The sequence below is a fragment of the Carettochelys insculpta genome, chromosome 2 (assembly GCF_033958435.1).
Source record: "Carettochelys insculpta isolate YL-2023 chromosome 2, ASM3395843v1, whole genome shotgun sequence".
NCBI lineage: Eukaryota > Metazoa > Chordata > Testudines > Carettochelyidae > Carettochelys > Carettochelys insculpta.
In genome coordinates this window covers 280,268,602-280,288,472 of record NC_134138.1, presented here as the reverse complement: position 1 = coordinate 280,288,472, position 19,871 = coordinate 280,268,602, and the positions used below count along the sequence as shown (strand labels likewise).

General features: G+C 57.7%; 1 protein-coding gene across 2 annotated transcripts; it reads left to right on the top strand.

The window, feature by feature from the left end:
- The first annotated feature begins 2,437 nt into the window (after nt 1-2,437).
- Nucleotides 2,438-10,253, top strand: LOC142008213 (zinc finger protein 34-like). 2 transcript variants are annotated; one of them, XM_074985344.1, is made up of 4 exons: nt 2,438-2,634; nt 5,474-5,600; nt 6,171-6,284; nt 6,926-10,253. In XM_074985344.1, the coding sequence occupies exons 2-4, from the start codon at nt 5,567-5,569 to the stop codon at nt 7,891-7,893; spliced, it is 1,116 nt and encodes a 371-aa protein (XP_074841445.1). In that variant the 5' UTR covers nt 2,438-2,634; nt 5,474-5,566; the 3' UTR covers nt 7,894-10,253. The 2 variants fall into 2 exon arrangements, with proteins under 2 accessions (XP_074841445.1, XP_074841444.1); XM_074985343.1 differs by lacking the exon at nt 2,438-2,634 and adding an exon at nt 3,771-3,964.
- Nucleotides 10,254-19,871: the final 9,618 nt, after the last annotated feature.

The following is a 19,871-nucleotide window of genomic DNA, read 5'->3' as shown; positions in this document are numbered from 1 at the left end:
AGAAGACAATGATCAAGTGATTTTTCTCCTGCCATCCATCTTCTGCCCTTGTTCTGAAGGCTAGGGCACCATACTTTATCCCTGGCTAATAGCCATTTATGGACCTAACCTGCAAACATTTGTCAAGCTCTTTTTAAAACCCTAATAGAGTCCTGGCCTTCACAGCCTCCTCAGGCAAGGAGTTCCACAGGTTGACTGTGCGCTGTGTGAAGAAAAATTTCCTTTTATTAGTTTTGAAGCTACTACCCATCAATTTCATTTGGTGTCCCCTAGTTCTTGTATTATGGGAAAAGGTAAATAATTTTTCTATATTCACTTTCTCCACACCATTCATGATTTTATATACCTCTATCATATTGCCCCTCAATCGCCTCTTTTCCAAACTGAAAAGTCCCAGTCTCTCTAGCCTCTCCCCATATGGGACCCGTTCCAAGCCCCTAATCATCTTAGTCGCCCTTTTCTGAACCTTTTCTAATGCCAATATATCTTTTTTGAGGTGAGGAGACCACATCTGCACGCGGTACTCAAGATGTGGGCGTACCATAGTTTTATATAGGGGAAGTATGATATCTTTTGTCTTATTATCGATCCCTTTTTTAATAATTCCTAACATCCTATTTGCCTTACTAACTGCCGCTGCACACTGCGTGGATGTCTTCAGAGAACTATCCACTATAACTCCAAGATCCCTTTCCTGATCTGTCGTAGCTAAATTTGACCCCATCATGTAGTATGTGTAATTTGGGTTATTTTTTCCAACATGCATTACCTTACACTTACCCACATTAAATTTCATTTGCCATTTTGCTGCCCAATCACTCAGTTTGCTGAGATCTTTTTGTAGTTCTTCACAATCCCTTTTGCTTTTGACTGTCCTGAACAACTTGGTGTCATCTGCAAACTTTGCCACCTCACTGCTTACCTCATTTTCTAGATCATTGATGAACAAGTTGAACAGGATCGGTCCCAGGACTGACCCCTGGGGAACACCACTAGTTACCCCCCTCCATTGTGAAAATTTACCATTTATTCCCACCCTTTGTTTTCTGTCTTTTAACCAATTCCCGATCCATGAAAGGATCTTTCCTCCTATCCCATGACCACCTAATTTACATAAAAGCCTTTGGTGTGGGACTGTGTCAAAGGCTTTCTGGAAATCTAGGTATATTATGTCCACTGGGTGCCCCTTGTCCGCATGTTTATTAACCCCTTCAAAGAATTCTAATAGATTAGTTAGACACGACTGCCCTCTGCAGAAACCATGCTGACTTTTGCCCAACAATTCGTGCTCTTCTACGTGCCTTGCAATTTTATTCTTTACTAGTGTTTCTACTAATTTGCCTGGTACTGATGTTAAACTTATCGGTCTATAATTGCCAGGGTCTCCTCTAGAGCCTTTTTTAAATATTGGCGTTTATATTGTCCGTCTTCCAGTCATTTGGTACCAAAGTGGATTTAAAGGATTTAAAGGATAGGTCCCACGAAAGCTCACCTAATAAACTCTTTTGCTAGTCTTTAAAGTGCTACTTGACTGCTTTTTGTTTTGATAGTGTATAGACGAGCACGGCTCCCTCTCTGTTACTACTGAACAAAGAGGAGGGTGGAGCTGAACTGGTTTTGAATCGGGGGTGGCAGTTAGAGGCTAGGGGAAGAGAGAGCTGGAAGGCAGCCAGCCTGAGGAGGGGGAAAGCTACACCCCAGAGGGGCACCCCTCGGGGTCTTCTCCCCAGGACGGGTTGGAAGGACTGTCTCTGGCTGCTGTACTGTTGCTTCTGTGAGAAACTGGGCATCTGTTGCCTAATAAACCTCCTGTTGTACCTGCTGAGTGCGAGACACTCCTGCCAGCGGACAGGGTGCAGTGCAGGTGGACCCCTGAACCCCATCAAAATATCCCCTGGAGAAAGGCAGTCATGTCACAGGGGTGAGTGACCCAGGGAGACAGAGACCTTCGTGTGACTTGGGGAGATAAAAATCAATTATTTTAAAAAGATTAAAAATCTAATTTTTGATTTTTTAAAAATCAAAATAATAAATTTCTCATTTTCAAGCGACAGCCACAATCAATCTCCTCGCAGGCCTGCTACGCCTGCCCCGCCGTCCCCAGACTGAACTACCGGCACTTGGCTGTCCAGCCCGTCTGCCAGCTCCTGCTTCTGGAAAGTTCCCCGCTTTCCATTTCTGTTTCTCCGCAGCCTGGAAAGTAACGTGCACAGAGAGACGTTCGCTGCCTGGGATTGCTTTGTCCCCTCTTAGGCGGTGAGGGGGTCTGGGCCAAGCACGGCAGAGGAATTTGCTACGACACTGTCTTAAAGACAGAGATAATGGACAGGACAGGAGGGAGGCAGCGTGGAAAGGAACAGTGGAGCGGCCTAGAAAGCAAAAGGGAAGCGGTTGTCCAGCACACCCGCAGCTTCCTGCATTCCCCCTGCTTCTGCCACAGAAAAACTCTCCTGGCTTCTGGGCGTGAGCGAGCCCGTCTGGGAGCACTGCAGAAATTCGCTCCGTGGGTAAAAAGGAAAGGTGCCAGAAGGAGCCGCAGGACCTGGCTGCAAGCGTGAACCATGGCAAGGAAAACTGCTTGTTGGGCGAGCGGGAAGTGGAGGAAGATGAGGATGTGGCCGAGTGGATGGACCGGTTAGTCACTTACAGAACTGACTTTGCCAGGCCTCGCTCCTCAGGACAGAGCTGTTTGGATAAGGAGCTTCCCAAGCCATTTGCCGGGTCGGATGTTGCCAGAAAACGAGCTGAGCTAATCCCATGGCTAGTTTAACAAGGGATGAGTGTCCGTGTGGGACCCTGGGCCCTGTCAGGGCTGGTCGGCCCGGGTTCCATTTTGTTCCCAGTGGGGACGTGGGAAGTTGAAGGATCAGGCTGCCTGTTCTCACCAGCCAGGGTGGCCTGAAAAGTAGGTCTTGGGGCCCGCAGCTGTCCTGGCTGGAGCTGTGTAAGGCGGTTCCACCTTCAGCTCTAGTGGGGGCGGCCGGGGAACTGGGTTCGACTCTCGACGCCAGGTGCAGGGCCAGCAAGAGGAACCGCTGTGCAATATCCCGCGGGGTGGCCTGGCACAGCCCCAGCCTGTGATGCTGCACACCCAGACGTGGCTCAGCCTTGCAGGGCAACCCAGGGCTCCCCTAGCGCAGGGCCCTGGCGGTTTGGTAACTGGAGGTCAGTCACTGGCCTCAGGTTAACCAGCCCCCGGGCGCCCTGTCCCGAGCCCAGCCACAGGCGTTCCAGCCCGGGCAGGGGCTCCCCTGGCACCGGTACGGTGGATGGGCGGGTACCGTCCCCGAGCACCCCGTGCCCAGCCCGGGCCGGTGTGGCCGCTGCCCCTGGCCCGGGCACGCAGCCTGGGGAGGGGTATGCCAGAGGCACGGGCAGTCCCCTCCAGCTGCCGGCAGGCTGGGGCAGCCGGGCTTGGTCGCGGGGAGCCCTGCGGGCAGCAGAAGCCAGTTGTCCGTGGGACCGGGCTGGGGGCTGGGCTGTCCCGGGGACCGGGCCGGGCGGGCTGGGGGCGGGGCTGTCCCGGGGACCGGACCGGGCTGGAGGCGGGGCGGGGCTGTCCCGGGGACTGGGACAGGCGGGCTGGGGGCGGGGCTGTCCCGGGGACCGGGCCGGGGAGGCTGGGGGCGGGGCTGTCCCGAGGACCGGGCCGGGGGGGCTGGGGGCGGGGCTGTCCCAGGGACTGGGCTGGGGGCGGGGCTGTCCCGGGGACCGGGCCGGGCTGGAGGCGGGGCGGGGCTGTCCCGGGGACCGGGGCGGGGGTGAGGTGGGGGTGGGGCTGTCCCGGTGCCCGCGGCGCGGCTGGACCCGCCGGTCTGTAGCTCGGGCTGCGGCTCCGCCCCCGCGCCCGCCCCGGCCCCGCCCGGCTCCTTCCGGCCCCGCCGCCCCGGCCGGCGGAGGAAGCGGCGGCGGCCGCGGAGCCGAGCGGGCAGCGCGGGGGATGGCCGCGGGCTCCGCGGAGCAGGTAGGGCGGCTCGGCTCGGCTCGGCTCGGTCCGGTCCGGTCCCGCCCTGGGACGGAGCCTCCCCCGGCCGCTCGAGGGGCTCCCGCAGCAGCGGGGCCCGGCCCGGGAGAGGCCGGAGCGGGGCTGGCGGCCGGGCGGGGCTCTGCGTGGCCGTGGCGGGCGCAGGCCCGGCGCCTTGTCTACACTAGGGCCGGGTCCGGCCGGGCGCGCTGCGCACAGCGAGCGGGCAGCCATGGCAGCGCCCTCCCTGGGCGGGTGCAGCGGCCTTGGGGCGCCCCCCGGGGGCGGTGGGGGGCAGCGCTGCCCTGCGGCCGGCCGGGCCCTGCGCCCGCTTCCCCGCAGGGCAGGAGTCGCTAGAGCGGCGCCGCGGCGCGTGTGGACGGACGGGGAGCGACGGGAGCGACCGTCCCGCAGCAGCACTGCGCGTTGCGGGGACCGGGCCGGGCCAGGCCATTCCCTCCCCTCCCCTCCCGCGGTGGGCCAGAGGCAGGAGGAGCCCTGTGAGAAGCCCCCGGAGAGCTGCCGGTGGCTGACCCTGCCAGCCTGGGGCTCTGTGCCAGTCCCTGCTCCGCTCCTTGCCCTGCTGCACCGTGGGCTCAGCCCTGCCGGAGCCCCGTACGGGGGGACCGGACCGGACCGGACCTGCCCCCTGTGGCGGAGCTGGCCCTGCAGGCCCAGCCCGGCTGGCTAACCCAGGGTGGGGGCTGCACCCCTGTTTGCGGTGCGGAGCTGAAGTTCAGCTGCCCCGCAGTCCTGGAGGTGACTGGGAGCCCCTGCCATGTCTCTGGGCGGAGGAGAGGGGGCTGAGGGAAAACAACCCCCCAGTGGGGCTCTAGCATCCCTCTGGCCTTTGTGCCCCACCGCAGAGGGGCAGGAGCCCGGCGCTGGGCACATCCCCGGTGTGTGGGGGTTGCTCATTCCCTGGTGTCTCCCAACGCTGCAGCTGTTGGCATGTGGGCACCGCTTCGGCACCCGCCGGGCACGGCCAGAGCTGGACACGGTGCTTGTCCAGGACTCTTGCGGGGGCTGGATGAGGGTCCCTCCCTCTGCAGGGCAGCCATAGGCAGTGCCAGCCTGGCAGTGATCACAGGCAGATAAATGGGGGAGGCAGGCGGCGTTAGACCTCTGTCAGTGCACTGGGGGCGCTGAGTGACTTACCCAACATCACGAGGGCTCCGGGACAGACCCTGGAACTGCCCTCAGGTCCCCTGAGCGCCAGTCTGGCGTTGTGCCCTCCTGCCAGCTCTCCCCACCCCCGTGTAGGAGCAGCTCCACATACCCCTGTGCCTGGAGCCTCCCGTGTTGCCCCGAGGGCCTGGCCAGCGCAGGCTCAGACAGAAGCGTCGCGGGGGTGGATGGGGGAGGCAGGAGACCTGGCTGGGCAGGGGCAAGTGGGGCCGCTTGGAGGGCGTGATCATGTGGGGTGCCCATGGACACCCCCTGGTGGGTGGTGGTCACAGATGCCATGGAATCGGCAGGCCCCGGCCGCAGCCCCTTCTCGTGTTGCAGGCCCTGGTGTTGTTCGAGGACGTGGCGGTGTATTTCTCTCCAGAGGAGTGGGCGGCACTGGCTGGATGGCAGCGGGCGCTGTACCGGGAGGTGATGACAGAGAATTACGATCTGGTGGCTTCGCTGGGTGAGCGTAGGGCCCCGGTAGCCTGGGAGAGGCCTTGGCCGGTACCAGCCTGGGAGGGGGCTGAAATTGACCTGACGGGTGACCCTCCAGCTCCCAGGAGCTGGGCAGAGCCCTGTCCTAGCCCACAGGCCTCTCAGGCTACAAGTGAGCACTGTGCGTGGCCGGGCATGGCCCAGGTCCCACGCCCCCTGCAGTGCTCCCAAGTGTCCTTTCGGATGTGCCTGGGAACCCAGCTGAACGGCTCTGCTGGGAGCTGTCATCTGCACAGGGCCCAGGGGTGCTGGGCATGACCCGCCCAGCCCTCGGCAGCTGCCCCTGCAGGGCTCCAACCCTCTCCCGATACCGTGGGCTGCGGGCCGCGCAGGCAGTTCCGGTTGCCACGCTGCCGTTATGTGTGGCCACGGAGCTGCGGGGGCTGGGTACGTCCTGGCCAGTTCTGCCAGCGGCCCTGCCCCAAGAGGCTCGCAGCTCCCGGGGCAACATCTCCTGTCGCGTCCCAACGCGTTTGCAAATGGCCTCTCCCGTGGCAGGCCCAGGAACCCAGAGCGCGGTTCTGTCCCCTGTGCCCAGGCTCTGCCGGCCCCAAACCAGAGCTGATCTGTAAAATGGAGCGAGGGGAGGAGCCCCCTGCCGCAGCGCCCCCCGGGGAGAGGGAGAGAGGAACCCTGGATGCCCCCAGCCCAGGTGAGCAGCCGATTCGCCCTCCCAGCAAAGCGCCCAGCACCGACAGAGCAGGAGCTCTGCAGCTTTCAGTGAGTGGCCCCCGGGGGAGACGGCCGACGACTCTCTGGCTGGTTCCTTAGCCAGAGAGGGACTTGGGGTTCATGAGCACTCGTGCAGCAGTGCCTGGGCATGGCCAGAGCGAGGAGGGGGCTGAGGGTGCAGCTGCCCGTGCCGGCTCTCAGCCACGCACGGCAGCCAGGGCGGGGGCGGGGGCGGGGGGGGGGCGCTCTGCCTTTGACTCCCCTCTCCCTGGGCTCTTGGCGCTGAAATGAGCTCTGCTGCAAGTCAGGGGCGGGCAGCACTGACCGGCCATTGGCTCCCCCACCCTGCGCGTCACCGAGGGGGAGCGTGATGCGACCTGGCGCACCCGCCTCAGCCTGGACCCGCGCCGGCAGAGAGGCTGTGGTGCACGTCTCTGGAGCCTGCCAGCGTCGCTCCGCCGCAGCGCGGTGCCGGGCAGGGGTGGGCGCTAGGCGCTCCGGGGCAGCCGAGGGCGGGCGGGCGTCAGCAGAGTGGTGCATGACTAGCCCTGGCTTGGCCCAGCTGAGTGCCCAGGCCGGGATGTGCCAACCATGTCCCTGCCTGACTTGTCTATCCTGCAGCCGGCTGGGGCAGGCGCGTGAAGGAGGAGCTGGCCGTGGAGGACTGCAGACAGCAGTGGGGGCCGCCCCCGGTGCTGGCGGGGGCCGCCGAGGGCTTTGTGCTGGAGTTCCCCGCCCTGTGGTGCGAGGTGACGCCGAGGGACCCCGCAGGAGACGCCCCCCAGCAGTCCCCGGCCGGGCCCTTGGCTGCGACCCCCGCGGAGAGCGAGGGGCCCCTCATCTGCTGTGCCTGCGGGAAGAGCTTTGAGGACGAGGCGGCGCTGAGCGCCCACCAGCGCCTGCACCCGGGTGCCGGGCCCTTTGGGTGCCGGGCCTGTGGGAAGAACTTCCGCCACCACCGCAGCCTGCTGGCCCACAAGAAGCTGCGGGGGCGGAGCCGGCACGCCTGCGCCGAGTGCGGGCAGAGCTTCTGCCTGAAGGGCGACCTGCTGCGGCACCGGGCGGCACACGCCGGCGAGGGCGGCTACGCCTGCGGCCTCTGTGCCCAGCGCTTCCGCCACAAGCGCCACCTGCTGGCCCACGGGAAGGAGCACGCCGGGGCCACGCCCCAGCCCTGCCCCGAGTGCGGGCAGAGCTTCGGCGACCCGGCCAGCCTGGCGCAGCACGCGGCGGCGCACCGCGAGGAGCGGCCCTTCGTCTGCACCCGCTGCAACCGCAGCTTCAGCTGGAAGGAGAGCCTGCTGATCCACCAGCGCAGCCACCCCCAGGAGCGCTCCCACCGCTGCGCCGACTGCGGGCGCAGCTTCAGCCGCAGCGGCAACCTGCGCATGCACCGGCGCGTTCACACCGGGGAGCGGCCCTACGCCTGTGCCGAGTGCGAGCGCGCCTTCTGCAACAAGGCCAACCTCGTGGCCCACCGCAAGCTGCACCGCCGCTTCAAGCCCTACGCCTGCCCTCAGTGCGGCCGCAGCTTCAGCTTCAAGAGCAAGCTGCTGCTCCACCAGCGGGCCCACGGGGATGAGCCGTAGGCCCCCGCAGGCTGCAGCCAGGCCGCGGGGCTCTGCCGGTCTGGGGCTGCGGCCCTAGGCCTCACCTCAGTCTGGGGTGCCCGGGCGCGGGCCTTTGCGGGAAGCTGCGCTGTGTTGCAGAGCTGGGTGACTTAGGAGAGCTCTGTCCGTGCGGGGGGGTGAAGTGTGCCAAGGCCCTGATAGCGCAGGGTGGCCGGGCCCAGGGCGAGTCTGGTGCGTTAGGGTGAGATCTACAACCCCCCCATCGAGTGTCAGCTCTGCGGCCCCCACCGGGCTGTGCCATCAGCCCCCCCAGTGACCGGTGCTGCCCACAGGCGGTGAGGGGCTTTGAGATCGCAGCCGGAAAGGCCGGAAGAGGTGGTTCTGACCGTTCAGTCTGGTCTCCTGGGGCCAGGACTCTCCCGCTGGAGTTCCCCCATGCCCCCAGAAGGGACCATTGTGCTGTATCCGGGAGAGGTCAGGGTACAAGCTGCAGCCCTGGGGCTGTATGCCTGCTCTGCTACAGACTTTGACATGACCTTGGGCATGTCCCTTAGCCTCTCATGGTCTCACTGCCCCAGCCATACAATGGTGATACCAGCTTGATACCTCGGTGATGGGCCAGACCAATGGAGGGATGTCCAGTTCACTCGCTACACTCAGGGCTGAGTGTGAGGCTCCTCTAGCTGCTCTTCCTGGTGTGACTGGTTCTCCCCTGGGGCATTTCGCAGCTGGCTGCCTGCGCTGTGCGGGTGGTTGGGAAGTGGGCAGCAGGGCCACCCTGGGGGTTTTACTGCCACATCGAGGGGCTGCCCTGTAAGCACATCCACCTGCGCTGGGGCCGTGCAGGGATTTTGGAAATGCCCTGGCAGCTCCCGAGCTGTTCGGGTCCCATTGCAGCGGAGGGGTGTGGGGGTGGGGGCGCAGGGGGCTCCCCACAGGTTTTGGGGTGGGGAAGATGGAGCTCTTTGCAGCGCTCAGGACTGATCGAACCAGGCTGCAGCAGCGTGGTGAAGTGACCCACGCCTCTGTGCTCCCCCGGGAGACGCTGCGCAGTGTCCGTGGGCTCTGTGCACCTGCCCGGACACGCAGAGGTTCCCTGAGGGGCTGTGCAGGCGTCTGCCCTCCAGAACACCCGGGCGGCCCAGCAAGCGGCACCGGCACAGCGCCGCAGGCCAGGGAGCCCCTGGTGCCCCTGCCGGGGAGATGGTGGAGACCAGGGCTTTACCAGGGTTCAAAGAGCGAGATAAACTCCTGGCAGTCAGGTCTGTCGGGGCTGTTAGCTGGGCGGGGCTGGGATGCAGCAGTCCCCGCTGGGTGTTCCTGAGCAGGAGCTGGGCCACCCGACGGTCGCCCTGTCCTGCTCGTCCCCTTGGAAGACGGGGTTCTCGGCGAGCAGGCCCATGGGTCCAACCAGCACGGCCGTCCTACTCAGCCCGCCCCGCCAGCAAGGCCGGCGTTGGTTGCGCACTTGTCTGCTTCTCCCCCTGGCCTCCCGCGGGCGTGCAGCCCTTGCAGAACTGATCCGAGGCCGCTGCTGTCAGCACCGTGTCCCTCCTCCGGGCCAGGGCTGCCTGGAGCCGCCGGGGCTTGGCCACCTACCTACATGGGTGCGTGTGGTGGGGACCGGCCATGGCCATGGCCCGCTCACTATGGGGGGCAGGGGGCCACCCTGGCCAGCCAACTGTGTGTGTGGGTGTGCTGGAGTCGGGGGAGTGCACGTGTGAGACTCAGGCTGGATGTGTGTGACAAGCAGAGCAGCTCCCAGTGGCTAAGGATGACCCTGGGGCTATAACCCAGGCTGGCAGGTGACACCTCAGCCCTGAACACAGAGGAGGGAGGAGCCGAGCTGGTTTTGAATCAGAGGCAGCAGTTAGAGGCTGGGGGGAGAGAGAGCTGGAAGGCAGCCAGCCTGAGGAGGGGGAAGCTACACCCCAGAGGGGCACCCCTCGGGCTCCTCTCCCCAGGACAGGTTGGAAGGACTGTCTCTGGCTGCTGTGCTGAAACTTCTGTGAGAAACTGGGCATCTGTTGCCTCATAAACCTCCTGTTGTACCTGCTGAGTGAGAGTCACTCCTGCCAGCGGACGGGGTGCAGTGCAGGGGGACCCCTGAACCCCATCACAGTGGGGGGGGTGTATAGCTGTGGTGTATTTATTCACTCCCCCTCCCCTTGTGCACTTACTGCCCTTGGCCAGCCATGCGCTGGTTGGAGCTGGGCTGCAGCCCAGCAGTAACACAGCACTGCAGTACAGGAAGGAGGACCCTGGGCGCGGGGTTCGTCTGGGCTGGCGAGTGTGTCCCTGTGGGCCCCGTGTGGGCACAGCTGGACCGTTCCTGTGACTGGGTAACCTCAGGGTAACCAATAAACGTCTCACACTTATTTCGTGTCAGGCTGCTTATTCCTTGGGGAGGGGGCGTTAATTAGGAGCTGGCCCCTGCGTCGCATGATAAGACCCCCGACTCCAGCCTGCTCCACCCACTCCTCTGCTCAGCGGCCTGTGCTCGTGTGAGACCGACAGCCTCTCGCTGCTGCCACCCCGGCTTGGCTCTCCCCCACGCAGCCAGCATTTCCCCGTGCCCGCCGCCTTCAGCAGGGACGTCCCCATTGGGCCAGAGGGACCCTAGACCTGGAAGCATCTGATGAAGTGAGGCTGTGCTCATGAAAGCTCATGCTCAGAACTTTTTTGTTAGTCTATAAGGTGCCACAGGACCCTTTGTTGCTGTTGTAGACCTGGAAGGGAGCTCGAGAGAGCCTCAAGTCCAGGCCCTGTCCTCGTGGCAGGGCCCAGCTCTGCCTAGAGCAGTGTTTCTTAAACTGTGTTGTGCGAACAGTGCGCCGCAAGTGTTGGGAGAATACACTGCTGGGTGGTATCGTCTGTTGTTCAAACCGGATCCAATGTTACTTCTTCGTTGTTCTGTTACTGGTTAAATTACTTCATTGGGTTTCTGCTGTACTGTAGATGTGGCTGCTTGGTGGGATTTTTTTTTTTTTTAAACAATTTTGTTTTGAAGAAAATATTCATAGGTGTTCCATGTAAAAAATGTTTGGTGTTTCGTGTTCTCAAGGAGTTTAAGAACTCATAGAACACTAGGACTGGAAGGGACCTCGAGAGGCCATCGAGTCCAGCCCCCTGCCCCAATGGCAGGACCAAGTACTGTCTAAACCATCCCTGACAGACATCTAACCTGTTCTTAAATATCTCCAGCGATGGAAATTCCACAACCTCCCCAGTCAATTTATTCCACTGTTTGACCACCCTGACAGTTAGGCACTTTTTCCTAATGTCCAACCTAAACCTCCTTTGCTGCAGTTTAAGCCCATTGCCTCTTGTTCTATCCTGAGGCCAAAAAGAACAAGTTTTCTCCCTCCTCCTTATGACACCCTTTCAGATACCTGAAAACTGCTATCATGTCGCCCCTCAATCTTCTCTTTTCCAAACTAAACAAGCCCAGTTCTTTCAGCCTTTCTTCACAGGTCACATTCTCTAGAGCTTTAATCATTCTTGTTGCTCTTTTCTGGACTCTTCCCAGTTTTTCCACATCTTTCTTGAACTGCGGTGCCCAGAACTGGACACAATACTCCAGCCGAGGCCTAACCAGCGCAGAGCAGAGCGGAAGAATAACTTCTCGTGTCTTGTTCATAACACACCTGTTAATTCCTCACAGAATCATGTTTGCTTTTTTTGCAACAGCATCACACTGTTGACTCATATTTAGCTTGTGGTCCACTATAACCCCTAGATCCCTTTCTGCTGTACTCATTCCTAGACAGTCTCTCCCCATTCTGTATGTATGAAACTGATTGTTCCTTCCCAAGTGGAGCACTTTTGCATTTGTCTTTATTAAACTCCATCCTGTTTGCCTCAGCCCATTTCTCCAATTTGTCCAGATCATTTTGAATTATGACCCTATCCTCCAAAGCAGTTACAGCCCCTCCCAGCTTGGTATCATCTGCAAACTTAATAAGTGTACTTTATATGCCAATATCTAAATCGTTAATGAAGATATTGAACAGAACCGATCCTAAAACAGACCCCTGTGGAACCCCACTAGTTATACTTTTCCAGCAGGATTGAAAACCGTTAATAACTACTCTCTGAGTACGGTTATCCAGCCAGTTTTGTACTCACCTTATAGTAGCCCCATCTAAGTTGTATTTGTCTAGTTTATTGATAAGAATATCATGAGAGACCGTGTCAAATGCTTTACTAAAGTCTAGATGTACCACATCTACCGCTTCTCCCCTATCCACAAGGCTCGTTATCCTATCAAAGAAAGTTATCAGATTGGTTTGACATGATTTGTTCTTTACAAATCCATAGTGGCTGTTCCCTATCACCTGACCACCTTCCAACTGCTTGCAGATGATTACCTTAATTACTTGTTCCATTATCTTTCCTGGCACAGAAGTTAAACTGACTGGTCTCTAGTAACGGAGAGAAAGCCGTGCTAGTCTATATACTATCAAAACAAAAAAAGCAGTCAAGTAGCACTTTGAAGACTAACACAATAATTTATTAGTTGATGAGCTTTCATGGGACAGACCCACTTCTTCAGACCAGAGCCAGACCAGAACAGACTCAATATTTAAGGCACAGAGAACCAAAAACAGTAATCAAGGTGGACAAATCAGAAAAAAAAATTATCAAGATGAGCAAATCAGAGAGTAGAGGGGCAGAGTGACTATAGGGACTCGTTTGCATACTTGGCTTAATCTAATTCTTGACTTCCCCCCACCTTCTGCCCCTCTACTCTCCGATTTGCTCACCTTGATAATTTTTTGTCTGATTTGTCCACCTTGATTACTGTTTTTGGTTCTCTGTGCCTTAAATACTGAGTCTGTTCTGGTCTGGCTATGGTCTGAAGAAGTGGCTCTGTCCCATGAAAGCTCATCACCTAATGAATTTTTTTGTTAGTCTTTAAAGTGCTATTTGACTGCTTTTTTGTTTTGACTGGCCTGTAGTTTCCTGCGTTGTTCTTATTCCCCTTTTTATAGATGGGCACTATATTTGCCTTTTTCTAGTCTTCTGGAATCTCTCCTGTCTCCCAAGATTTTCCAAAGATGATAGATAAAGGCTCAGTTATCTCCTCTCTCAGCTCCTTGAGTATTCTAGGATGCATTTCATCAGGCCCTGGCGACTTGCAGACATTTAACTTTCCTAAGTGATTTTTAAATTGTTCTTTTTTTTTTTAATCTTCTAACCCTACCCCTTTCCCACTAGCGTTCACTGTGTGGGGCATTCCTTCCTCAGCCTTCTCAGTGAAAACCGAAACAAAGAAGTCATAAAGCAGCTCTGCCATTTCCAAGTTCTCTGTTACTGTTTCTCCCTCCTCACTGAGCAATGGCCCTACCCTGTTCCTGGTCTTCCTCTTGTTTCTAATGAATTTATAAGAAGTCATCTTGTTTCCCTTTATGCCTGTAGCTCATCTGAGCTCATTTTGTGCCTTTGCCTTTCTGATCTTGCCTCTGCGTTCTCGTGTTGTTTGCCTGTATTCAGCCTTTGTCATTTGTCCTAGTTTCCATTTTTATATTATTCCTTTTTTATTTTGAGATCATGTAAGATCTCCTGGTTAAACCATGGTGTTCTTTTGCCATATTTTCTATCTTTCCTACGCAGTGGAATAGCTGGTGTTTGTGCCCTTAATAATGTCCCTTTGAAAAACTGCCAACTCTCCTCTGTTGTTTTTCCCCTCATTCTTGCTTCTCATGGGACCCTACCTACCAGCTCTGAGTTTACCAAAATCTTCCTGCCTAGAACCCTTTGTTTCTAGTTTGCTGTTCTCCCTTCTACCCTTCCTTAGAATTGTGAATGCTATGATTTCATGATCACTTTCACTCAAGCTGCCTTCCACTTTCCGATTCTCAATCAGTTCCTCCCTATTTGTTAAAATCAAAACTAGGACAGCTTCCCCTTGGTAGGTTTTTCAACCTTCTGAAATAAAAAGTTGTCTTCAATGCAGTCCAAGAACTTATTGGATAGTCTGTGCCCTGCTGTGTTAGTTTCCCAACATATATCTGGGTAGTTGAAGTCCCCCATCACCACCAAATCCTGGGCCCTTGATGTTTTTGTTAGTTGTTTAAAAAAAGCCTCATTCACCTCTTCCACCTGGGCAAGTGGCCTATCGTAGACTCCTAGCAGGACATAACCTGTGCTTTTTTACCCCTTTTAGCTTAATCCAGAGGCTCTCAACACATCCGTTTCCTATGTCCATCTCCACATCACAAGTGTGTACATTTTTAATATATAAGGCAACACCTCCTCCCTTTTCCCCCCATCCTTCCTGAGCAGGCTGTACCCTTCCATACCAACATTCCAATCATGTATTATCCCACCAAGTTTCCATGATGCCAACGATGTCATAGTTGTATTTATTTATAGAATCATAGAAGAGTAGGACTGGAAGGGACCTCGAGAGGCCATCGAGTCCAGCCCCCTGCCCTCATGGCAGGACCAAGCACTTTCTAGACCATCTCTGAAAGCCATCTATCTAACCTCTTCTTAAATATCTCCAGTGATGGAGATTCTACCACCTCCCTTGGCAATTCGTTCCAGTGTTTGATCATCCTGACAGTTAGGAACTTTTTCCTAATGTCCAACCTGAACCTCCCCTGCTGCAATTTCAGTCCATTGCCTCTTGTTCTATCCTCAGAGGCAAGGAAGAACAAGTTCCCTCCCTCTGCCTTATGACACCCTTTTAGATACCTGAAAACTCTATCATGTCCCCCCTCAATCTTCTCTTTTCCAAACTAAACAAGCCCAATTCTTTCAGCCTTTCTTCATAGGTCATGTTCTCTAGACCTTTGATCATTCTCGTTGCTCTCCTCTGGACCCTCTCCAATTTCTCCACATCCTTCCTGAACTGCGGTGCCCAGAACTGGACACAATACTCCAGCTGAGGCCTAACCAGCGCAGAGTAGAGCGGGAGAACGACTTCTCGTGTTTTGTTCACAACACACCTGTTAATGCATCCTAGAATCATGTTTGCTTTTTTTGCAACAGCATCACACTGTTGACTCATATTTCGCTTGTGGTCCACTATAACCCCTAGATCCCTTTCTGCTGTACTCATTCCTAGGCAGTCCTTTCCCATTCTGTATGTGTGACACTGATTGTTCCTTCCTAAGTGGAGCACTTTGCGTTTGTCCTTATTAAACTTCATCCTGTTTACCTCAGCCCATTTCTCCAGATCCTTTTGAATTATGACCCCATCCTCCAAAGCAGTTGCAACCCCTCCCAGCTCGGTATCATCTGCAAACTTAATAAGTGTACTTTCTATGTCAATATCTAAATCATTAATGAAGATATTGAACAGAACCGGTCCTAAAACAGACCCCTGCGGAACCCCACTTGTTATACTTTTCCAGCAGGATTGAAAACCATTAATAACTACTCTCTGGTTACGGTTGTCCAGCCAGTTGTTCACCCACCTTATAGTAGCCCCATCTAAGTTGTATTTGCGTTATTGATAAGTATATTATGTGAGACTGTGTCAAATGCTTTACTGAAGTCTAGGTATACCACGTCCACCGCTTCTCCCTTATCCACAAGGCTTATTACAACTTCCAGTTCTTCCTGCTTATTACCCATACTTCTTGCCTTTGTATATAGGCATCTAAGATACTGATTTGATCTTGCCTCCCAGTTTTGCCCTGATCCTCCTTTTTCTCTGCCATTATAGCCCCTGCTCCCTCCCATTTCTAACCCATCTCCCAGGTTTCCATCTTCTCTACTTACCTGTGGGCTTTGTTCCCCCATCCCTGCTCGGTGTCTGTCTGACTTGCTCTTAAATATCTCCTGCAGTGGAGATTCCACAACCTCCCCAGGTAACTTATTCCAGTGTTTGACCACCCTGGCAGGTAGGAAGTTTTTCCTAATGTCTAATCTAAACCTCCCTTGCTGCAGTTTAAGCCCGTTGCTCCTTCTCCTGTCCTCAGAGGCCAAGGAGAACAAGTTTTCTCCCTCCGTGTTAGGTGCTTGAAATCTAACATGTCCCCTTTCAGCTTTTCTCTTTTCCAAACTAAACAAGCCCAGTTCTTTTCATCTTCCCTGATGGGTAACTAGAGCTTTTAATCATTCTTGCTGCTCTTCTCTGGACCTGCTCCAATTTCTCCATCTTTCCTGAAATGCGCTGCCCAGAGCTGGACACAACATTCCAGCTGAGGTCTAACCAGGGCAGCGCAGAAGCATGACTTCTCGTGTCTTGCTCACAACGCTGCTGTTAGTGCAGCCCACAATCAGGTTTGCTTTTTTGGTAGCAGTGCTGAGCCCTGGGGAGCAGAGCCAGGGTGGGAGGGAGGCTCACCAAGGAGCCTGTCGGGTTACCAAGGGAAAGAAGGGGACTGCTGGCCCCGACACTCACTCTCACCAGGGCGAAGTAGAACCTGCTGGTTGGTGGGGATCAGAACAGTTTCTCTGCATGCTGCAGGGCTCTGGTGCAACAGCCCCATACCCAGGTGTCTCCGTCCATGGCCGACCGCCTGTGCTAATGAGGCAGAGCCCCTTACGTACGGCTCAGCCGTTGGCCTGGTGGTCACAGCGCTGTAGGGCAACCAGGGAGACCCAGCAGCCGGGAAGCAGCAGCGAGGGGTAGGCTGTGGAGGCCTGGGAGGCAGGGTGGGAGGCTGGCTGCTGAGCCCCAAGCCCAAAGGGACCATTGTGAATTACTGCGTCTGCCTGGCATGACACAGGCCCCAGTTCCTCCCCTGCACTGGGGCCGGCTGCAGGAGGTGGAGCTGGTGGTAGAGTGTCAGTGTCAACTGAGAGGCTCCAGTGGGGGCAGCCCTCCCCCCAGGAGTGCCGGTGGCTGGTGGGTGAAGGGGTGCACATGGCTGCCCGTTGAGTTCAGCGCTCCCAGCGGAGGGACACGGTGAAGGTGTGAGATGGGCAGAGCAGCTGGCCGCGGTGGGCTAGTGGCTGTTCCATGCTCCAGGTTGGGTTCTGTTGCCAAGCAGGGTGTGCCAGCCTGGAGCCAGCCCAGCAAGAGTGCAGGGCCAGCGCTGCCAGCTGCCAAGTGGAAAATGTTCATGGCCCCAGGGGACTCACGGGCCAGTGGTCTCCTGGTCCATTTCTCAACCGTCAGCTCTTCTCCCCCCGGGCCAGCCGGCAGAGGAGGAGCCACTGGTTCTGCAGGGTGGCCGGCCAAGTGTGAACCCCCTGGGCTGCAGCCCTCCCATGACGCAGGCGGAGCTGGCGAGTTTCTGTGGGCCGGGGCAGTTGCTGTCAGTTCACACTGGCAGGTTGTGGAGCTCAGGGAGGTCCCTGCGGTTACACACGCTGGAAAATTATCCACCAGCTTTCGAGTGGAAGCCGCCCCAGTCTGCATGACAGGCCAGGTAGGGCTCAGTGCTGCCTGAACGCCGGGTGCGTGCACAGCAGCCCAGCTCATTGGCAGAGCGCCCGCAGACGCTGTTACTATTGGTGGTGGTGTGTTTCCTACTGTCCTGTGGTAACCCCAGGTGGGTGCCTCAGTTTCCGCAGGCCCAGCATCAGTGCATAGCCTGGAGGGGAGTTTCCCTGTGATGACTACTTGCACAGTAGGCTAAGTCCTCCAGGCGCTTTCTAACCCAGGCAACCAGGGGACCCCTTTCTTCCCCGGGAAACAGGACAGAGGTGGAGGAGGCGCCCATCTGGTTTAACTGGAGCTGGGCTGGGGGATGGAGCAGTGTCTCTGGCTGGAGATGGGGGGGGACCAGGGCCCCGCTCCCCAAGATGGATGGTGCTGACGCCTGGTCCCGGTGCTGACCAGTCCGTTCTGTGCTATGTCCCCATCGCCCCAGAACCCATCTGTTGTCCCTATGGGGGCGGGGCAGCGCCTGGGAACCCCCCACGCTGACAGGGTGGGGATGCACCCTGAGGAAGAGCCAGCTGCTAACGGGGCGAGACTCAGTGGGAGCTCCCCTGGGCTCCGTGGACAGGTGCCAATGCCAGTTGGAGATGGTGCAAAGGGCACCCGGGCCAGGGAAGGCCTGTGGGGAACAGACCCTGAATCCCCAGGGGGTGAGGGGTGTCAGGGACTCCCCAGCAGGCGCACAGCACCTGGCTCCAGTGCCCGAGAGCTGGGGACCAGCCTGGAGCCAGAGGCCCTGAAGCCTGTGTCCCAAAAAACTCCTGCCTGGCAGTGTCAGAGACGTTGCTAAAGCCAGGACGATTTACCACCCGTCACCCCCTCACCTGCCCATTGTGAAGCTAAGTAGGCTGAGCTGCCTGAGTCCGCCCAGTCATCGTCTCTACGACTCTTCTCTGAGCTGTCTCCTGCGGATCTACAGCCAGGCCGCCCTCCGCCGTCGTCCCAAGAGCTGAGCACCGCTCGCAGCCTGGCTCCTTCGAGGGGCAGGACTCAGCGTGGTGCATTTTTCAGACTTCACCGTGTCTGGCACTCCAGCCCCTGCTCACTGTCCTTCTGGCCCGTCTCCTGCTCCTGCTCCCCAGGGACCAGCTCCCAGCTCTGTGTGCACAGCCCCTTTAGAACTGGGTTGAGCAGGGCGGGAGGAAGAGCAGGGTGCGGATGATACCTGGACCAGGCTAACGCATCCCACGTCCAGCACGGAGGAGGAGCCCCGCGATCTGCCCTGGGCCACAGGCCTGCCATGGGATCCAAGCACTGTCCCCACTCAGCCTGAGACCCAGTGGCTGAGGGGCAGGTCACAGGAGGGCTGGGCTTAGCCAAAGGCTTGAAAGCAGGACAGGAAGAGGGGGCTTGAGGGGGAGCTTGGCGAATGGTTTCAAATGCATTTGAGCCTGCAAACGCTCAGCGAGTCGCCGGGCTCCACGACTGGGCCTTCCAGGGCAGGTGGCGATTGTTAGGCAGGGCGGAGGGATGGTACCTGACCCGCCATGCATGGCACTGGGCAATGCATGGACCCTAAGAGCTGAACGGACCCCTCAGCACTCCTCCCGTTACAGACCATCCACTGTCTCTGCTCTGGAGTCTGTTCATCCCTAATAACGCCACCAGGGAGCCTGGCAGCCTCTCGTTCCTGGGCCCAGCTCCCCTCCCCCCATTGTACACTCCCCCTCCCCAACCCCCAGTCTCCGGATCATGATGGCATCAGGTATTCGCAGGCCTGCGATGCTGGATGTACTGGAGTCTCAGGATGGTTCGTGGCACACCACCTGTGCCTGTATTCCCTCTCAGTCGGGCTCCCGCCCTCACCCGCTGCCTGTCTCCAGCAAGCCCCACGTCTCTCGCCAGCTGGTACCCCTGCCTGGGCATTTCCTGCCCTTGCTTATTCCCAGCAAGTCAGCCAGCAAGAGGCCTGCTTTGGGGGGAGGGAACAGCTCAGTGGTTTGAGGACTGGCCCGCTAAACCCAGTGTTGGGAGCTCAAACCTTGAGGGAGCCATTTAGGGATGTGCGACAAATAGGCTCCCCCCAGACAGGAATCACAGCATAACTCACCCCCCACCTTCTCCAGGCAAACATCTATTCTAAGGGCAAAACCAGCCCAGATGCAGCCCGTGACAAACAGAAGCATCACACAGTCTGGTCAGCTCACAGGCAGCCCCTTTCCTCCCCTCCGGCAGGAGTCCTTCGGCCCCCTTATGTTCACAAGTTCACAGCGACGCCAGGCCTGGGCTCACAGCTGGGGTGCCCAGAGCAGGAGCTCTGGGGTAAAGGGTTTTCTCAGCTTCCAGAGGGCAGGCTCAGAGGTGGGTCATTCCTGTGCCCCAGCCCCAGCACGTCCTAGGAAATCCACTTCCCACAGTCTCCCAGGAAAGCCCTGAGCAGTCTGAGCCCTTCCCACGGACTGCGCTAGTGTCTGTCCAGAGTGGGCCTGTCCCCAGCCCCAGTGACACAGTCAAGCCCACTCGGTGCCTAGAGGCTGTCCTAGTACCATCAGTCAGCGCGTGTACCTGAAGCGTAATAGGCGAGCCCAGGGCATCCCTGGCTCTGCTGCAGCAGGCGGTGAGGATGGGGCCACACTGGCACAGCAGGGGCAGCCCTGAAGAGCTGCCGGTTGAAGGGAATTGGGCACTCCAAGCCGCCCGGGGAGAGGAG